The sequence below is a fragment of the Sciurus carolinensis genome, chromosome 4 (assembly GCF_902686445.1).
Source record: "Sciurus carolinensis chromosome 4, mSciCar1.2, whole genome shotgun sequence".
Classification (NCBI taxonomy): Eukaryota; Metazoa; Chordata; class Mammalia; order Rodentia; family Sciuridae; genus Sciurus; species Sciurus carolinensis.
The window spans coordinates 76,576,593-76,598,285 of NC_062216.1; the positions used below are offsets into that span (position 1 = coordinate 76,576,593).

At 34.2% G+C, this 21,693-nt stretch overlaps 1 protein-coding gene and 1 pseudogene across 1 annotated transcript; one reads left to right on the forward strand and one right to left on the reverse strand.

Moving 5' to 3' along the window:
* LOC124982779 (C-type lectin domain family 2 member F-like) overlaps window positions 1–10,832 on the forward strand; it is a 33,188-nt pseudogene extending 22,356 nt beyond the window's left edge.
* Window positions 9,376–9,828, reverse strand: LOC124981861 (40S ribosomal protein S17-like). Its single transcript, XM_047547884.1, has one exon. It carries the CDS (start codon window positions 9,826–9,828, stop codon window positions 9,421–9,423), a length of 408 nt encoding a protein of 135 aa, XP_047403840.1. The 3' UTR covers window positions 9,376–9,420.
* Window positions 10,833–21,693: the final 10,861 nt, after the last annotated feature.

Sequence of the window (21,693 nt, forward strand, 5' to 3'; positions counted from 1 at the left end):
ATGTGTTCATTATTCTTTTCTCTTTCTTTTTTTTCTGACACATTATTAAAACCATAAATCTAGTTTTGTGTGTCTTAGCTGTGAAGGAATAATTTTAAATACATCAAAAAGCCTAGGTTTTTAGCATCCATAGCTAAGACTGCAGGAACTATGCACCAGGAATCATATGAAAAGGACAATGCCAGCTATATCCAGCATGGCCAACAGCCTATCAGAAACTATGTAGTAGACTTACACTTTTGGTTGAGGTAAGATTTTTCAGTGGGTAAGGCTTGAAACTGTTAAATCAGAATAAATGAGCTCTCTGTAGTTTACAGATCCTTTGTAGATCTTCTTTGCTCAAAGACAATCTTGAATTTCTGTAGATGAGAGAGGAAAAACAGAAATGTTGAAATTGTTAGAAGTAATGAATAAAGTTTTTTTTTTTTTTTTAAGAAAGTAAGCTGCTGATAAAATCCTCAGCTTTGGGATACTAACTTTGACTATTTTGTTGGGAGGGAAACTGAAAATTAGTTTGAATTTAAGAAACACAGTAAACATAATGATGATTAAAGATAATTTAATAACAAATGTTAAATGCTTAATTATGCAACATTTTCATTATTAAATTAATACAAAAACATCAAGGAAGATCTGAAAACTAGAAAAAGCAAGGATAAAATTCTATCAAAACATGAATATCAATATTATTTCTTGACATTCAAATACCTATTTTGTAGTTATTAATTACCCAGATAAAACAAATTAATAGTTTATTTTAATTTTTGATTAGCCTAATGACTTTAAGATTAAAATGAAAAATAAGATGGTTCCTTGAGAGTTGGACTGTGCTGTCAATATTGTGAACATAAGCAAAAATTATAACTAGTAGTTTGAAAAAAAAAATCTCCTGCAATCACATGATCAGAATATAGCTCTAAGCAAACCTGAACTTTTTTTTTCATGAAAAATATTGTGCTAAAGCTAATGTGTAGTTCAGGAAACCTAAAACAAAAAAAAGAATAGTCTAGTGATAAAGTAAGAATGAATATAAAATCCATCACATGGTAAAGCAGTGTTTTCTAGGGCAGAAGGAATCTTGACCAAGAAACTATTTTATCATATCCTCATTGATAAGTTTCTCTGTACACAGAAGTTGAGGGATTTTTAGTCAGTTTGTCTCATTTATTTCTTCCTCTGATTGAGCACAGGAAAAGAATCAAATTGGAGGAGGACGTGTGCTTTTGTTTTTGGTGATGGTACATCAGTGTAAATCAATATAGTTGCATTCCTAGACATACTTGATCTTCTGTTTATTTTAATGGGCTTAAGTTGATTCCCTGGCACAGAAAACTTCTGTATCTTCAAATTAGAGGGTCACTTTCTTGTTTTGGATATTCAGTTCAGTCAGAGAAAGCCTTCATTAATATGGAAGAAGGAGAAGGAGGAGGAGGAGGAGGAGGAAGAGGAGGAGGAGAAAGAAGAGGAGGAGAAGGAGGAAACAAACCACTCTGGATTTCTGGAAATTAACTCAGCACTAATAGCTAGATCTGATGTTGCTAGGAGTAGATATGGCATTAATGGTTACGTCCTGAGTGTTTCCTGTTGAACATAAAGAATATCAGAGAACACTATCTCAGGTAATCTTGTGACAGTGATAAAATGAAACCAATACCCTGTCCCATCAGAACAAAACAGCAAAATAAAACTTAAGACTGTCTCATGATGATCTCAAAACACAACAAAACAAAATCACAAAACCCACAAAAATACCAACTTCTTCCCTATTCATGTCCCTTATATCCTACTAGTATGACTGATGCTGCTTCTTTCAGATAACAGCTTTAACCTTACTTTATTTTTACCTATTTTGAGATAAGTTTTGTTAAGGAATCTTCCTTAATTCCTGTCATAGAATTATCCTTGCTTCCAGACAGAACTCAATACAACACAAAGCTTCACTTTCTTGAATCCTCTCCCAAATCACCTTCTATAAGGCCAAGTTTGGTAGTCTTTTTTAAACCATCCCTTTGTGAGAAGACCTGTGGTTCCTCAAGGAGTAGATTCTTTATTACTCCAAAGAAAAATAAAGCAAATTTATTTAATTGTTGGTGAGTTTCTGCTCCTGTTTGGCTACAGGTCATCTTTTTGGCAAGTGGAGAAGTTTCACCATAGGATATTCTGTCTCTAATTTCATTACTTACCATTAAGAAATGAAAAAAAAATTGCTCTATGTTTTCTATTACTATAGCTATAATTTTATTGGCTATATCATATTCTATCATTTGAATTTTCCATAGTTAATTCTACTGTTGGATACTTACAGTATTTCTTATAGCTATTGAGGTTATAAATATATTTGTGGAGATTGCTTTCTATACTCAAGTTTTTAAAAATATATAGTCGTAGAAATAAAACTATTTGGTCCAATTATGTAAATATTTTAAAATATAAATAAGTAGTTACTTTCTTCTTACTTAAATAATGTTAGCATTTTAACTATTACCAAATTATTTCTAAAACAATATTCATGACTACAAACTATGTAATGGCCTTTTAGAACATGTAAAAACACTACCTATCATTTCTATGTCCACCTGAAAGAGAGAAAATCATAATGCACTTTCATTGTAGAAATGATTTTAGTTTATTTGGTTTATGGTTCAGTTGAACAAAATCTCATATATTGAATTATTATTTATATTTCTTTTTATGAATAATTTGCTCATATTTTTATAAATCTATTAAAATGTCAATTCTTGGCTGGGGAGATTGCTCAGTCGGTAGAGTGCTTGCCTTGCAAACACAAAGCCCTGGGTTTGATCCCCAGCACCGCAAAAAAAAAAAAAAAAATGGCTAGGATGCAGTTTAGCAATAAAGCATGCCTGGGTTCAATTCCTGGGAGCAAAATAAAATAAAATTGTTAAAAAAAAAAGTCAATTCTTATTCTTTTCAAATTCTGTCGCTTATTTATAAATTCCATGTTCAAGTTTCAAGAGGGAAATGCTGAAGTGAAAGAAAACATTAAGTTTAAAGAAGAATCTTTACTAAATATGTTTTTGAGAGTGGTACCACAGAGCAGTGATAAACAAAAAGAGCAATTGCTTGGACATCCAGGCTGGTCAAAATAAACCTTGGCAAACAATGAGTGGCTACGTCACAATCAGAGCTTCCTTATATCCAATTTTAGGTCTTTGTATGATAGATGTGTTCATTTTTTGAAATAGTTGTGGAAAACATTTTTATATTTTTAAATTGAGAAATTTTCATCTTGAGAGTTAAACATGTTGAAATTAAACAAATCATTTTCCCATTACAAAATCTGCTTTATTTTCTTAGTTCATAAGGATACAGTATTGGTATTCATAGTGTCCACTTAGATTCATACACACATATTTCATTTTGGTGCATATTATTTTTTAGAATTTCCACTCAGCTCAATACATTTATTGAGTAGTATATTCATTTTCCCTTAATTTATTATGCCATAGTTAAAGAACATTTAATACTTTTACATGAAATTATATATTTATAGATTCCCTATTTGGTCTCATTTTTATCTGTTCATTCAGATTTGCATTGTAAAAATTGTCTAAGTTTTAAAACATGTTTAACATATGATGAGAATTTTTAGTCCACTTATTCCTTTCAGAATTATTTTTGAAATGTTTGCTGTTTATTCTTGTCATCTTGACTATTATGAACACTTTTTGTTCACTATATTTGCAAATTTGGAGAGTTAGCTGATATAAGAACTTTTCACATTACATTTCTTCTGTTTTGTGTCCTAACATTATTTCTCTCTTGCACAGGAGTGGGTTTATAAGATGCAGATCTTCCTATCTTCTCATCCTTGAGTAGAGATACAGCTTGATATATAACAGGATATTATTAAATCTAAAGGAATAGCCTTTGGTTTCTAGGCATGTTCATTAAAGAACTAGCAATTTTCATGACAGATCTCTAATATAAAACTAGAGGGTAGATTGCTATATAGTGATATTACAATTCTTGTCAGAATTGCCATATACTGCTGTCCTTACCCAATGTGTGAACTCTGGAGGTCAGTGGAAGAGGATCACAGAGCCCATACAAATTACAGGAAGGCGTGCGAAACAAAAGTCTCAACCCTTGTTTTACTGCTGTTGCAGGACTCTAGGAAGGCTGATTCTCCAAAACAAAAGTAATGCAGTAGTACTTTTTGCTGCGCTTGTAGATGAAGGTATGGGCTGTCTTCTAATTCAGTTATAATAATTCTACAGCTTCTTTTTCCCATTTATAGACTTGTGTTGCAGTTAGTGTACACAGGTGAAAGGAATCCTCACCTCAAGCAGAGGATCTTTCTGTCTTCCTGTACTGTTCCTGGTGCAGTTTCTTAAATTACCATGACTTTTATCGTCTGTGCCTTGCTTCTTCTGTTCTCACAGACTGTTTTAGAGACTGTCCTAAGGAGAGGTCAAAGTTACTTTTTAATTTCCTACAGGTAGTAGAATTCCTACTGACCACTAGAAAATGTTTTAATTCTATCCCATCAATTAATATAACTGTAGGAATTTCTTCCATATTCTGACACATATTCATTTTATGATTTATGATACCATTATGAGCTTTCTGAAGGGTATTTTAGTAAGAGTTTGGAAGGATAAGCAAATCTTTGGAAATCTCTATCACTTTAAATGTATGCTGTCATTTACCTTTGAAATTACTTACTTGATCTCAGTTATGAAGATCCATAGATGACCTGTAATTTAAAGAAATTTTTAATATTACTTCCATGGCTCACTGAAATTCTAAAATTTTTGCAAGTGATTTAAATGTATATAGTATATTATATTTGCACTATGTTATTGAGCATTAGCACCTGGAAGGCAGTGAGAACCAATTCACAAAGACCTTGATGTCATGACAGAGATATAGGTTAAGGTGAGGTGGGTAGAGAGAGCATGGGGGAACCAGTTTTGTGGGTGTTTGTTCATCAGTGAATAATTTTGTTTCTGTTGCTTTTAATAGGAATATTTTCAGGTTCTCCTTAAACACTATCATCCCATTTAGTCTTACTTCACTTGAATCTTAAAGTCCGTACCTCTCACCAACATAGACATTGAAGAGGGCTAGTGTTCACATTGCCTTCAGGAAAAAAAAAAAATAACTTCAATGATGGAGAAGTAAATAGGTCTTTAATCTTCCTAAATCCCCAAGAAAGGGGAAATAGTTGTTACAGGTACTTACAAATATAAATTGCTGTCACTTGGGGGCAGCATAATACATTAGCTAAAACAGGACTTTGACACAGAGGATTTGAGTACAGGTTTATAGAATGTTAGTAACTCTGTGACTTGAAACAAATTAAGTAAACTTTTCAAATCAATATCAAGTGGAAACAATACTGTTTATATGGACTACATCACATGTGAACTGTGAGAATCACTTAAAAACTGTGTTAAAATACCTTTTGCTTTAACATGTTCTCATTCTGAAGGTTCTAATATATTCTCCAAACTTTCATTTACAGAATCATGGCAGATGATATGCTGTTAAGAAAGCAGTAAACATTAAAAACAACAGAAACAATCATTCACTGATGAACAAACACCCACAAAACTGGTTCCCCCATGCTCTTTCTACCCACCTCACCTTAACCTCTATCTCTGTCATGACATCAAGGTCTTTGTGAATTGGTTCTCACTGCCTTCCAGGTGCTAATGCTCAATAACATAGTGCAAATATAATATACTATCTACATTTAAATCACTTGCAAATATTTCAGAATTTCAGAGAACCATGGAAGTCATATTAAAAATTTCTTTAAATCACAGGCAAAATTATGAGCAAATTGGAGGACATTAGACAGAGAGGGTCAAAAGGAGAAGCAAAGAATGAAACATGTTTCATAGATGAACAAATTAAGTCAAAAACAAGGTACAGTTGTGCTGTTGTGCTAAAAAATTTTCTGAAAAAATAATGACTTCTTAAAAATGTCACATTTCCCCTTACTCTAAGAATTACTGCATTTAAAAGTTTGTAGCTTAAATTTTAAGCATAAAATAAACTTGTTTCAAAAATATTTTTGTAGTTTTAAAGATGAAAATTATTTAAATCTTCTCCCCCACATTTATATTAAATAATATTAAATAATATAATTACTAATTCCTACTTTTATGTTGGTTTATGTATGAAGCCTGTTTCCAGTTCCAATTATACAATGAAGAGTTCCTGTACATATTAAGGTAATTTATTAAGGAAAAATAAAGTCAGACTTATGAACTGCTAAAATAGTTCAAAATAATTTAATACATACATGTTCCCTAAACCTTCTGCTTTCCCTCATATTTAGCACTCTTCTGAATTTCATTCTAATTTTCATTGTTTTTGTTTATCTTGCTTTTTTTTAGAGTTCGGCTACTTAACTCTTTTATGTTTTTCCACCTTTTTATTGGTGCATTACAGTTCTACATATTGACAGGATTTATTGCTACATATTCATTTATTCACAAAATATAGCAATGTGATTTGGCCAATATCACTCCCCAGCCTTCATTCCCCTTTCTGCTCACCTCCCACCCCTTAGTCCCTTTCCTCTGCTGACCTCCCTTTGCCACTTAACTCTTAATTTATTTTTAACTTTATGCATTATATATTATGACTGCATTTATTATGTATCTGTCTATTGATCCATCATTTATCTGTCTATATAGTAGCTTTCTTCTTTCACATGATTATTTTGTTTATGAGATTCAACCATATCACAGGTAGTTGGATATATCGTTAATTTCAATTACTCCAATAGTTTTCTAGCATTCTTCTTTTTAGAGACAAATCAGGTGTTTCCTATTGTTTAGGTCTTAAAAAAGACAAATACAATGGATTTTCTTATACATGTATTCTGGTAAATATAATCACTCACTAGTCATAGCATTACTAGGAAAAAGATCTAAGAGTAGAATTGCATATTTCTTGAGAAGCTTCTTCTAGGTAATACTTAACTGTCTTTGAAAATTATTGTGTAGTCCCACTATGATGGCCCATTGTTCCTATTGCTTCACAAAGTCATTGACATTTGGTAGTATCAGAATGTGTTAAATTGTGCCAATTAATTAATTTTTAATTTTTTAATTTGTTCTAATTAGTTATACATGACAGCACAATGCATTTGACACATTGTACACAAATGGAGCATAACTTCTCGTTCCTCTAACTGTACATGGTGCAGAGTCACACCAGTAGAGTAATCATACATATATTATAGGATAATATTCTCTGTCTCATTCTACCATCGTTCCCACCCTCACTGTTTCATTCCTCCCTTTCATCCCCTCTGCACAATACAAAGTTTCTTCATTTTTCCCTCCCCACTCCCCGCCACTATGGATCAGCATCTGATTATCAGAGAAAACATTTGGTTTTTGGTTTTTTGGAATTGGTTTATTTCATTCACCATGATATTCTCTAGTTCCATCCATTTACCTGCAAATGCCATAATTTCATTCTTCTTTATGGCTGAATAATATTCCATCGTGTATATATACCACAGTTTCTTTATCCATTCATCTATTGAAGGACATCTGGGTTGGTTCCACAATTGAGCTATTGTGAATTGAGCAGCTATGAACATTGATGTGGCTGCATCACTGTAGCATGCTAATTTTAAGTACTTTGTGTATAGGCCAAGGAATGGGATAGCTGGGTTCAAATGGTGGTTCCATTCCAATTTTTCTGAGGAATCTCCATACTGCTTTCCAGAGAGGGTGCACCAATTTGCAGTCCCACCAGCAATATATGAGTATACCTCTTCTCCCACATCCTTGCCAATGCTTATTATTGCTTATATTCTTGATAATTACCATTCTGACTGAACTGAGATGAAATCTTAGAGTTTTGATTTTCATTTCTCTAATTGCTAGACATTTTATACATTTTTTCATACTTTTGTTAATTGATTGTATTTCTTTTTCTGTGAAGTGTCTGTTTAGTTCCTTTGTACATTTATTGATTGGGTTATTTGCTTTTTGGTGTTTTTTGAGTTCTTTATATATCCTGGAGATCAGTGCTCTATCTGAGATGCATGTGGTAAAGATTTTCTCCCATTCTATAGGATTTCTCTTCATATTATTGATTGTTTCCTTTGGTGAGAAGAAGTTTTTTAGTTTGAATCTATCCTATTTATTGATTCTTAATTTAACTTCTTGCAATTTAGGCGTTTTGTTAATGAAGTTAGGTCCTAAGCTGACATGATAAAGATTTGGGCCTACTTTTTTTTTCTATTAGGCACAGTATCTCTGTTTTAGTGCCTAAGTCCTTGATCCACTTTGAGTTGATTTTTCTGCAGGGTGGGAGACACAGGTTTAATTTCATTTTTTTTTTTTTTTTCATATGGATTTTCAGTTTTTCCAGCACCATTTGTTGGATAGGCCATCTTTTCTCCAATATATGTTTTTGGCCCCTTTGTCTAGTATTGGATAACTGTATTTATGGGAATTTGTCTCTGTGTCTTCTATTTTGTACCATTGGTCTACATGTCTATTTTGGTGCCAATAGCATGCTGTTTTAGTTACTTTTGCTCTGTAGTTTAGTTTAAGGTCTGATATTGTGATACCTCCTGCTTCACTCTTCCTGCTAAGGATTGCTTTGGCTGTTCTGGGTCTCTTATTCTTCCAGATGAAGTTCAGGATTGCTTTCTCTATTTCTATGAAGAATGTCATTGGGATTTTAATAGGAATTGCATTAAATCTGTATAACACTTTTGATAGTATGACCATTTTGACAATATTAATTCTGCCTATCCATGAGCATAGGAGATTTATCCATCTTCTAAGGTCTCCTTCATTTCTTTCTTTAGTGTCCTGTAGTTCTCATTGTAGAGGCCTTTCACCTCTTTTGTTAGATTGATTCTCAAGTATTTTAATTTTTTGAGGCTGTTGTGAATGTGGTTGTTTTCTTAATTTCTCTTGCAGTGGATTCATCACTCAAGTATAGAAATATTTGATTTGTGGGTATTGATTTTATATCTGTTACTTTGCTGAATTCATTTATGAATTCTCGAAGTTTTCTGGTGGAGTTTTTTTTTTTTTTTTGATCTAAATATAGAATCATGTTGTCAACAAATAGTGATAAAAACTGTGCCAATTTAAAGGTATTTAATGCTATCACACATTGGTAAAACTTTTCATATTTTTCTAATTATGAACAAAGACAATCACCTTGTAAAATGTGCACTAGTCATTTGACTTCCTGTTTTTGAAGGACTTTTCTAGTTTTTACTAATTTTCTTTGTGAGTTGACTACTTTCTATAGTTTATTAATGTTTTTAATATACTTGATGCTAATATATTATATATTGTTAAATGTTGCAAATATCTTTTCTGATTTGTTGGCTTTAACATTTTATGATTTTTTTGTTGTTGTCCCAGATTTATTGAAAATATTACAGCATAGCAGAAAGATTCAAACAGCTCCACGTGGTGTTTTGAAATTCATCCCCACAGTAGGCTGAGTGACCTGCAAGTTGGAGAGACTGCTGAAGTTCAAAAGCTTTAGCATTTCCTTAGTGTCAGGATCTACTTCAATGATATCCTGATCCAAGGCAGGGACCTCAGAAACATAATTATCTCTCCTTTCTCTCTCCTCTTCCTGCAGCTTAATGGAGATACCTCTCACAGGGCCTCTCTGAATCTGCTTCATCAGATGTGTGACATACCCTGCAATCTTGTTGCGGAGTTTCTTGCTGGCAATAATGGCGATCTCCTCCCACACGCGCTTGTTGGTATGGAAGTCGTTGCCCAGGCGCGTGTAGTGCTTCTCCTTGATAAACCGGGCGACCTTCTTCACAGTTTTGGTACTAATGCGGCCCATGTTGGCGGGTCCTGGTCTGATTTTTTTGATAAACAAAATTTCTTGATATAAAGGAGCCAATTTTACCATTTTCTCTTTACTGTCTTGTGTAAGCAATCTTTTAACCTAAAGCTATGGGAAATATTCTCTTAATTTTCTAAGGATTTATTATTTTGCCTTATAATCCTATATCTAATCCATACAAAATAATATACAGAACATTTTGTTTAAAATAGGCATTCCCACATACCATCCCAAATCTACTTGGGTTATAAACTTTAGGATTGAGGACCAATATTCTAAATTTTATAAAAAACTGATGACAAATACAGAACAAGGCTTATGTGCACACTAGATTTCAGCTTCAAAGTTATAAATTTGGCTCATTTCATCACCTCCTTGCAGGCTCAAATTCTATGGCTCAGTGATATATTTCCTTAGTTGCAAAAGCACTTCTTAAAATACTGTTGCTATTTCAACATTTTGTTCCAATATGTATTATCATACGCTACTTTCTAAAGCATTTGGTGGTCAACAACTCAAAATTTATGTTAACAAACTCACCAGAGAATTATGAGGCATCATCTTAAAACAAAAATGGTTTAGTCCTATAAATTCACAGTTTATTCTCAATCATACTGAGTTTTCATTAGCACAATAAACCAAGGGACACTTTTACAACATGTGGTCAGGTGCAGCAACCAAATCCTGTAAAGCTGTGGTTCAGCCCTGCTTTTCTTTGATTAATGACGTGTTATCAAGAGATGCTAATCTTGTCTTTCACAGAAATTGGTCTCAATGCTCTGAGTACTGCTTCCTTTCTGTAATATGCTAGAAATCAGCTCTTTTATTCAGAGTTAGCATAGTTTCAAAAAATAATCATGTAATTATTTTTCATAAGTTAATTCAGAATAATTGATAATGAGCAGAGAACATGACTGAGATTTTTGCATTTTGCTCTGGGGAAAAATTTAAATTAATGGTTGAATTTCTAGATTCTAACCTGGGACTTACCTACTCTACATTTTTTACCCCCTTCAAATCAGATTACTGGAATGTATCAAAATGTATCAAAAGTGTGAATGAATGTTTCAAAAAATCACATATAGCTCTTTCTATACATTTTCTCACTTTAGGTCAATGATTAAATAAACTAATTCTACCTATATGAGTGATGTAAATTGGAATTCATTAGAGAAAATAGGTAGCAAAAGTTTTCATAATTTTGTGAGGGTAGATATTTAATTATTCTGATTTATTTATAAAGGATAAAATGATAGTAGAATTAATCAAACATAACTTTTATAGCTTTATATTGGAATACATGGCCAGGATAACTTCTCATAGAGTATAACCACAAGAATGGGATCCTAAATTGAATAAGTTATACTCTATGTATATATAATTTGCTCAAATACATTGTACTGCATGCATAAATGAAAAGAACAAATAAAAAAAGAATAAAATGATATTAAGACATCAAACCTACTCATTATCATATTATAATAAATAAAAATAAAGATGAATGAATGGGATACTATCTAAGTGTTGATATAGTACCATGATAAATTTCTCAGACCTCAAATTATATGTAAACTGTCACGAAGAACAATTGGAGCTTTTGCTTCCTTAGATATTTTAATATCTAATATGAGTTCAGTGATTCTCATTAAATTTATGTTGGTTTACTTCATCATTAATTAAGTCAGATTTCTATCCTACTAATTTTTCTATACAAAGTACCAATAACAAATGTTGATTTCTGCTTTAAAGCTGAAAGATTCTCTAAAGAGAATATATGTGTATATATATGTATTATATATAATTACATATATAATTATATATAGATTATATATTTATGTAACATATAAATATGTTACATATATATATAATTCTCTTTTGAGAATCTTTTATGTCAGTGATACATTTATTATATATGTATATATGTATAATATATAATATACATGTATATATATATATATAATACATAGATTCTCTCACACGTATATATACTCTCACACATTGTATAAGCCACTCTTAGTGTCATGAGAGCAGATTATTTATTCTTATGTTTGTTTTCTCCTCTATGTGGTTGGTTCTCTTCATCATAAATATACACATATCTCTTTCCCACACTGCTATGGCCTCAAAAAGTATTTATAAATACTTTGCATTGGCTTTTTAAAAAATGTCCTTTTAGATTTGTTTGCATTGACAGTGTTTTCTGATGTTTAAAGTGTGATTTTGTTTCTACTTTAAGTTAAGATGGAGCAATAGGGAAACAGTTCTCAGGAACATGCCCATCAGACAATATATGATTATGACCTCTGAGAAATGAGAAATAAGTAAGTCTTTCCCTTCAGTTACTTTACCTTACAGAGTTGATAATGTCTTCAGGCTGTTGTGTGGTGAGGGAGACTCCAGACAAGGCTAGCCCATTCTGGCTTTCTTCATAAGTTAAGTATAATCCTATTGGCCAGATAAACTGAGGCTGCTACAGTTTGCAGGACAGAGTAAAAAGAGAGGTGAGAACTACTGTTATATTTTTGATGATCATATTTATAAGTATTATCCTAAATGTCTATTCTTGTGCTTATTAACTATTTATATATCTCCTTAGTAAAGTGTCTATTCCTATAATTTATATTTTTAGGTTATATTCTTTGACTTAATATTAAACTGTGAGCCTGCTTTTATTCAAAATAAAAATACTTTATCAAATGTGTAATTTACAAACATTTTCTCCTAATCCATGGTCTGTATTAGTTGACATTTATGGAATACTCTATTTAGCAATTGTTTAATACACATTCTTTTCAAGTGAACACAGAATACTTAAAAGGATAGCCCATATTCTTCTCCCTATCATTGAACAAGTATAAGTAGAATTGAAATTATTTAAGTAATAAAAGACTAATACATGCTATTAGGCTAAAATAGAAATAAATTATAAATTTAGCTGAAAGATCCCTGGGAAATCCCCCTATATTTGGAAACCAATTAACACACTTTCAAATGACCTATGAATCAAAGAAGAAATCAAGAAAACCTACCAAATCTGACTCACATGAATAACCTGGATGATCTGGTACTTATATAATGAAATTGAACTTGTAGTTAAAAATCTGTCCAGCAAGAAACTCCAGGTCCATAGAACTTTACCAATCATCTAAGAAAGAAACAAAAACTGTTCTGTCATAAAATTGAAAAGAAGGGATTATTTCTCAATTTATTCTCTGAAACCAGCATTACCCTAGGAGGATAATCAAAGTCATTACAAAAGAAAAATGATATAGGTATTGTTATTGTGAACATAGATTATATTAGTCTTCTTTTCCATTACTGTGATCAAAATAACCAGTAAGATCAACTTAAAAAAGGAAAGGTTTATTTGAAGCTAATGTTTTCACAGGTTCATTCCATGGTTGGATGGTTCCATCTCTCTGGGCCTGAGTGAGACAGAGCATCATGGCAGAAGGGCATGATAAAAGAAAGCTGTGCAGCTCTTTGTGCCTGAGAAGCAAAGAAATGGGGCCACAGGAGGAGAAGAAAACTTCCAGGGTCCCCAGTGATCTACATCTTCCAGCCATATCTCACCTGCTTGTTTTGTTTTGTTTTTGGGGTGCTGGGAATTGAACCCAGGGTATTGTGCATACAAGGCATGCTCTCTACCAACTGAGCTATATTTCCAGCCCTCACTTGTCTGTAATTGCTACCCAGTTAGTCCATTCAAACTAGCATGCATTGATTAGGTTACAGCTCTCATAATTCAATCATTTATCTCTGAATGTTTCTGCAAGAACACTGGAGCTTCTGAGGCACATCTCATATCTAAATTTTATTATTTAGCCACTGGTTCCCAGAAGTTCATGTCTATCTCACAGTGAAAAATGCATTTACTTCATCTCCAAGTGTCCTCATAGTTTTAACAGTCCTGACATTGCCCAAAAGTTCAAGTTCAAAGTCTCATCTGAGACTCAAGGTAAACTCTTGACTATGAACCCATGAAAAGATCAAAAGCAAGTTGATATGTCCAATATACAATGGCACAGAGAAAACATTCCCTTTCCAAATAATAAGGGCATAGAAAGAATGGATGGAGCTAAAGTAAGATCAAAATAAATATTTTTCTGTAACCAATGGATAAAAGAGGAAGTCTCAAGAGAAATTTAAAATTATTTTGAAGTAAATGAAAGTAAAACTCCAACTTATAAATTTTGATGCAGTGAGACAGTGTTTAGAAAGAAATTTATTTATGTCATTAAATGAATGTATTGGAAAAGAAGAAAGATCTGAAATCAATAATCAAAATTTCTCCATTGGAAACTAGAGAAAGGAGAGTAATTTAAGTCAAAGGAAGCAGAAGAAAAGAGTTTTAAAAATTAGAGTAGAAGTCAATAAAATTTAAAATAGGAAAACAAGGGAGAAAAGCAAGGAAATTAAATGCTGGTTCTTTGGAAATATCAGTAAAATTGATCACATTCTAGGCAGACTAGGAAAATAAGAAATTTTCAATATAAGGAATAAAAGATTGCATGGACATTACAAAAACACATTAGTAATAGGTAATATTATTTTCCACAAATTTTATAACACATGAAATGAATCAATTCTTTGAAAGACACAAATTATCAAAACTCACATAAGGAGGAATAAATAAGTTGAATAACATCTCTATTAAATAAATCATATCACTAATTAGTAACCTTCAAAAAAACTGAAGTGATTTTACAGGTCATATATACCAAAAGTATAATGCAGATAGTACCACCTCTTCATGATTTCTAAAAGAAAACTGAAAGAGAATATTTCCTAACTCTTTCTGTGAAATCAGCATAACTATTATACTGAAAGCAAATAGAAACATTAAGAGAAAGGAAAACTACAGACCAATATCTCTCTTGAGCATACAAGATCCTCTACAAAGCACCAGAAAATTGAATAAAAGTGTAAGAGAGAATTATGACATGATCAAGTGGGTTTTATTCCAAATATTCAAGGCTGATTCAACAGTTAAAACTCAATAAATTTAACCCACATGCCAATAGGCTAAGAAAGAAAAAGAACATTATCATGTCAATAGACACAGAAAAGAAATTTGACAAAATCTAATACCTGTCAATAATGCACATTCTGAGCAAATACAGGGGAACTCTGTCAATTTGGTAAAATTTACAAATAAGCCTACTTTTAGTATCATATTTCATGGTTAAAGATCCCTTTTGGATCAGGAATAGGACAAAAATGTCCACTCTCACTACTCCTTTTCCACATTGTATTAGAAGTATTAGCTCATATAAGACAGAAAAGGTACACAAATTAAAATAAAAAATGATTTCCTTTATCAGATGGCATGATTACCTGTGTAGACCTCTCCACAAAAGCATAAACATAAATTATTCCTGGAACTAAGAAGTAAGTACAGCAAATTTTCAGGAGTCAATATAAAAAAATTAATTCTTGGGGCGATCCAAGATGGTGGCCTAGAGGGAGACTGCACCCCCAGTCGCTCCAGAACCCTGGAGTTAAGAAGGGGAGGCACTGAGAGACTCGGACTGAAATAGAGCCATGGGTGAGTCTGCCCACTGGGTAAAGCTCGGCCCGGGTGGCAGGCCCAGATAGAGGTGGCTTATCGGAGCCGGGCAGGGCAGCTAGAATCATCCACAGGCAGCCCTGCGCACTCCGGCGGTGGGCCCCGCCCACACAGCCAGCTTCTCCAGGTTCTCGGAACGGAACTGGCCTGCTAGTGAGAGCCTTTCTGACCAGAACAAGCTCTGAGTCCCGGAGCCCCTGCAGCGCAGCGTACTCCGGCAACGAACCAGCGGAGAGCCGCGATCAGCAAGCAGCCTCTGGGATTAGGGCAGGGCAGCCAGAGACCTCTTCAGGCGGCTCTGCCCACTCCGGCTGCAGGCTCTCTTCACGGGGCGATCCAAGATGGCGGCCTAGAGGGAGACTGCACCCCTAGTCGCTCCAGAACCCAGGAGTTAAGAAGGGGAGCCTCGGACTGAAATAGAGCCACAGGTGAGTCTGCACACTGGGTAAAGCTTGGCCCAGGTGGCAGGCCCAGATAGAGGTGGCTTATTGGAGCCGGGCAGGGCAGCTAGAGTCTTCCCAAGGAAGCCTTCCACACTCCGGCAGTGGGCTCCTCCCACACGGCCAGCTGCACGGCGCAGGCCCACAGTGAGAGCATTTCCGCACAGAGCCAGTTCCAAACCGTGGAACCAGTAGGGGGCTAGGGGCAGTTTTCTTCGGATGAGCTGCTTTATCAGATTCCTCCAAGACATCAGGCTACTGAAGGCTGGGAGGTGATACACTGGAAATCTACCGGGACACTATAAGCCAGTAGCGGAAAACTGCAATATCTCAGGGTCCCACTGACAACTGACCAATATGAGAAAACAAGGGAAGAAAATGTCCCAAACAAACCTAGATACTACATCAATAAAACCCAATGACAGCACAGCAGAAGAAATGTCAGAAAGGGAGTTCAGAATGTACATAATTAAAACGATCAGAGAAGCTAATGAGGAGATGAAAGAGCAAATGCAGGCATTGAAGGAGGAGATGAAAGAGCAAATGCAGGCATTAAATGATCGCACCAATCAACAGTTAAAAGACCAAATACGGGAAGCAAGAGATCATTTCAATAAAGAGTTAGAGATACTGAAAAAAAAAAACAAACTGAAATACTTGAAATGAAGGAAACAATAAACCAAGTTAAAAACTCCATAGAAAGCATAACCAATAGGATAGAACACCTGGAAGACAGAACCTCAGACATTGAAGACAAATTATTTAATCTTGAAAGCAAAGTTGGCCAAACAGAAAAGATGGTAAGAAATCATGAACAGAATCTACAAGAATTATGGGATATCATGAAAAGGCCAAATTTAAGAATTATTGGGATTGAGGAAGGCTTAGAGAAACAAACCAAAGGAATGAACAATCTATTCAATGAAATAATATCAGAAAATTTCCCAAATCTGAAGAATGAAATGGAAAACCAAGTACAAGAGGCTTATAGAACTCCAAACATACAAAATTACAACAGACCCACACCAAGGCACATTATAATGAAAATACCTAACATACAAAATAAAGACAGAATTTTAAAGGCCGCGAGAGAAAAGAATCAAATTACATTCAGAGGGAAACCAATAAGAATATCAGCAGATTTTTCAATCCAGACCCTAAAAGCTAGAAGGGCCTGGAACAACATATACCAAGCCCTGAAAGAAAACGGATGCCAACCAAGAATCTTATACCCAGCAAAACTTACCTTCAAATTTGACGATGAAATAAGATCCTTCCATGATAAACAAAAGCTAAAGGAATTTACAAAAAGAAAGCCAGCATTACAGAACATTCTCAGCAAAATATTCCATGAGGAAGAGATGAAAAACAACGATGCAAATCAGCAACAGGAGGCGCTAGCCTAAAGGAATAGCCAAATAAAGGAGAAACCAAATCATGTCAAAAACAAATATAAGTCAATTGACTGGGAATACAAATCATATCACAATAATAACCCTGAATGTTAATGGCCTGAATTCATCAATCAAAAGACACAGACTGGCAGATTGGATTAAAAAGAAAAATCCAACAATATGTTGCCTGCAAGAGACTCACCTCATAGAAAGAGACACCCATAGACTAAAGGTGAAAGGATGGGGAAAAACATACCATGCACACGGACACAACAAAAAAGCTGGAGTATCCATCCTCATCTCAGATAATGTGGACTTCAAACCAAAACTAATCAGAAGGGATAAAGAAGGACATTACATGCTGCTTAAGGGAAGCATAAATCAGCAAGACATAACAATCATAAATATCTATGCCCCGAACATTGGCTCATCCAGTATGTTAAACAAATCCTTCTCAATTACAGAATTCAAATAGACCACAACACAATAATACTAGGCGATTTTAACACACCTCTCTCACCACTGGATAGATCGTCCAAACAAAAATTGAATAAAGAAACTATAGATCTCAACAACACAATCAGCAATTTAGACTTAACGGACATATATAGAATATACCATCCAACAAAGAATGAATACACTTTCTTCTCAGCAGCACATGGATCCTTCTCTAAAATAGACCATATTTTATGCCACAAAGCTACTGTTAGCAAATACAAGAAGATAGAGATACTACCTTGTACTCTATCAGATCATAATGGATTGAAATTAGAAATAAATGACAGAATAAAAAACAGAAACTTCTCCAATACCTGGAGACTAAATAATACACTATTATATGATGAATGGATAACAGAAGACATCAGGAGGGAAATAAAAAAATTCTTAGAAGTAAACGAGAACAAAGACACATCATATCAAAATCTCTGGGACACTATGAAAGCAGTACTTAGAGGAAGATTTATTTCATGGGGTGCATTCAAAAAAAGAAGTAGAAATCAACAAATAAACGACTTAACACTACAGCTCAAAGCACTAGAAAAAGAAGAGCAGACCAATACCAAAAGTAGTAGAAGACAGGAAATAGTTAAAATCAGAGCCGAAATCAACGAAATCGAAACAAAAGAAACAATTGGAAAAATTAACAAAATAAATAGTTGGTTCTTTGAAAAAATAAATAAAATTGATAAACCCTTAGCCACACTAACAAAGAGAAAGAGGGAGAAAACTCAAATTATTAAAATTCGGAATGAACAAGGAAATATCACAACAGACACGAGTGAAATACAAAACATAATTAGAAGCTATTTTGAAAATCTATACTCCAACAAAACAGAAAACCTCGAAGACATCAACAAATTTCTAGAGACATATGAACTACCTAAACTGAACGAGGAGGACATACACAACTTAAATAAACCAATTTCAAGCAATGAAATAGAAGAGGTCATCAAAAGCCTACCAACAAAGAAAAGTCCAGGACCAGATGGGTTCTCAGCCGAGAACCTTTAAAGAAGAGCTCATTCCAATACTCCTCAAACTATTCCATGAAATAGAAGAGGAGGGAACCCTACTAAACTCGTTCTATGAAGCCAATATCACCCTGATACCTAAACCAGACAGAGACACATCGAGGAAAGAAAATTTCAGACCAATATCCTTAATGAATATCGATGCAAAAATTCTCAACAAAATTTTAGCAAATCGCATACAAATATATATTAAAAAGATAGTGCACCACGATCAAGTGGGTTTTATCCCAGGGATGCAAGGTTGGTTCAACATTCGGAAATCAATAAATGTCATTCACCATATCCTCACAGACTTAAAGTTAAGAATCACATGATTATTTCAATAGATGCAGAAAAAGCATTTGATAAAATACAGCATCCCTTCATGCTCAAAACACTAGAAAAAATTGGGGTAGTGGGAACATTCCTAAACATTATAAAGGCAATCTACGCTAAGCCCATGGCTAATATCATTCTAAATGGTGAAAAACTGAAAGCGTTCCCCCTAAAAACTGGAACAAGGCAGGGATGCCCTCTTTCACCGCTTCTATTCAACATCGTCCTTGAGACTCTAGCCAGAGCAATCAGACAAACCAAAGAAATTAAAGGGATACGAATAGGAAAAGAAGAACTCAAACTATCCCTGTTCGCTGATGACATGATTATATATTTAGAGGAACCTGGAAATTCCACCAGAAAACTTTTAGAACTCATAAGTGAATTCAGTAAAGTAGCAGGTTACAAGATCAATGCTCATAAATCCAATGCATTTTTATACATAAGTGATGAATCTTCAGAAAGAGAAATTAGGAAAACTACCCCATTCACAATAGCATCGAAAAAAATAAAATACTTGGGAATCAATCTCACAAAAGAGGTGAAAGACCTCTACAATGAGAACTACAGAACACTAAAGAAAGAAATTCAAGAAAACCTTAGAAGATGGAAAGATCTCCCATGTTCCTGGATAGGCAGAATTAATATTGTCAAAATGGCTATACTACCTAAAGTGCTATACAGATTCAATGCAATTCCAATTAAAATCCCAATGATGTACCTTGCAGAAATAGAGCAAGCAATTATGAAATTCATCTGGAAGAATAAAAAACCTAGAATAGCTAAAGCAATCCTCAGTAGCAAGAGCGAAGCAGGGGGTATTGCAATACCAGATCTTCAACTCTACTACAAAGCAATAGTAACAAAAACGGCATGGTATTGGTACCAAAATAGACAGGTAGATCAATGGTACAGAATAGAGGACATGGACACAAACCCAAATAAATACAATTTTCTCATACTAGACAAAGGGGCCAACAATATGCAATGGAGAAAAGATAGCCTCTTCAACAAATGATGCTGGGAAAACTGGAAAACCATATGCAACAGAATGAAATTAAACCCCTATCTCTCACCCTACACAAAACTCAACTCAAAATGGATCAAGGACCTCGGAATCAGACCAGAGACCCTGCATCTTATAGAAGAAAAAGTAGGTCCAAATCTTCAACTTGTTGGCTCAGGATCAGATTTCCTTAACAGGACTCCCATAGCACAAGAAATAAAAGCAAGAATCAACAACTGGGATAGATTCAAACTTAAAAGCTTTCTCTCAGCAAAGGAAACTATCAGAAATGTGAAGAGAGAGCCTACAGAGTGGGAGAATATCTTTGCCAACCATACCTCAGATAGAGCGCTAATTCCCAGAATCTATAAAGAGCTCAAAAAACTCTACACGAAGAATACAAATAATACAATCAACAAATGGTCTAAGGAAATGAACAGACACTTCACAGAAGAAGATGTACAAGTAATCAACAGATATATGAAAAAATGTTCAACATCCCTAGTAATAAGGGAAATGCAAATCAAAACTACCCTAAGATTTCATCTCACCCCAATTAGAATGGCGATTATCAAGAATACAAGCAACAATAGGTGTTGGCGAGGATGTGGTGAAAAAGGAACACTCATACATTGCTGGTGGGGTTGCAAATTAGTGTAGCCACTCTGGAAAGCAGTGTGGAGATTCCTCAGAAAGCTTGGAATGGAAACACCATTTGACCCAGCTATCCCACTCCTTGGCCTATACCCAAAGGACTTAAAATCAGCATACTACAGAGATACAGACACATCAATGTTCATAGCTGCTCAATTCACCATAGCCAGATTGTGGAACCAACCTAGATGCCCTTCAGTTGATGAATGGATAAAGAAACTGTGGCATATTTATACAATGGAATATTACTCCGCAATGAAGAATGATAAAATTATGGCATTTGTAGGCAAATGGTCAAAATTGGAGAATATCATGCTAAGTGAGATAAGCCAATCTCAAAAAACTAAAGGACGAATGATCTCGCTGATAAGCGGATGAGGACATATAATGGGGGGTGGGAGGGGCTAGCATTAGGTTTAGGGTTAGGTTTAGAGTTAGGCTAAGGATAGCGGCAAGAGTGAAGGAAAGAAGGACTGTGTAGAGGGAAAAGAGGGGTGGGAGGGGTGGGGGGAGGGGAAAAATAAAATAAACATCATTACCCTATGTAAATGTAAAAAAAAAAAAAAATTAATTCTTTTCCTATGTAATAGCAATGAAAAATTGGAATTTAACATTTGTAAGTACCACTCACGATAGCACCAAAACAATAAGAATTTTTAGACATAAATCTAATGTATAAGGAATATCTATTTGGAAAATTATGAACTGAAAAAATGAAAGAAATCAAATATCTAAATAAATAGGTAGTCTATGTTCATGAATTGGAAGACTCATGATGATTAAGGGGTCAGTTCTTCCCAACTTTATCTGTAGTGTACACTCTCAAACAAATCCCTTCAAACTATTTGGTAGGCAATGATAAACTGATTTTAAGAATATCAAAGGCAAAAATCTGGATCAGTCAACACAATGCTGAGAAATAAGAACACGGAGGATTCATACATACCATGCA

Coding starts and splice junctions, on each gene's coding strand:
- LOC124981861 (XM_047547884.1), bottom strand. CDS start 9,828: ATGGGCCGCATTAGTACCAAAACTGTGAAGAAGGTCGCCCGGTTTATC.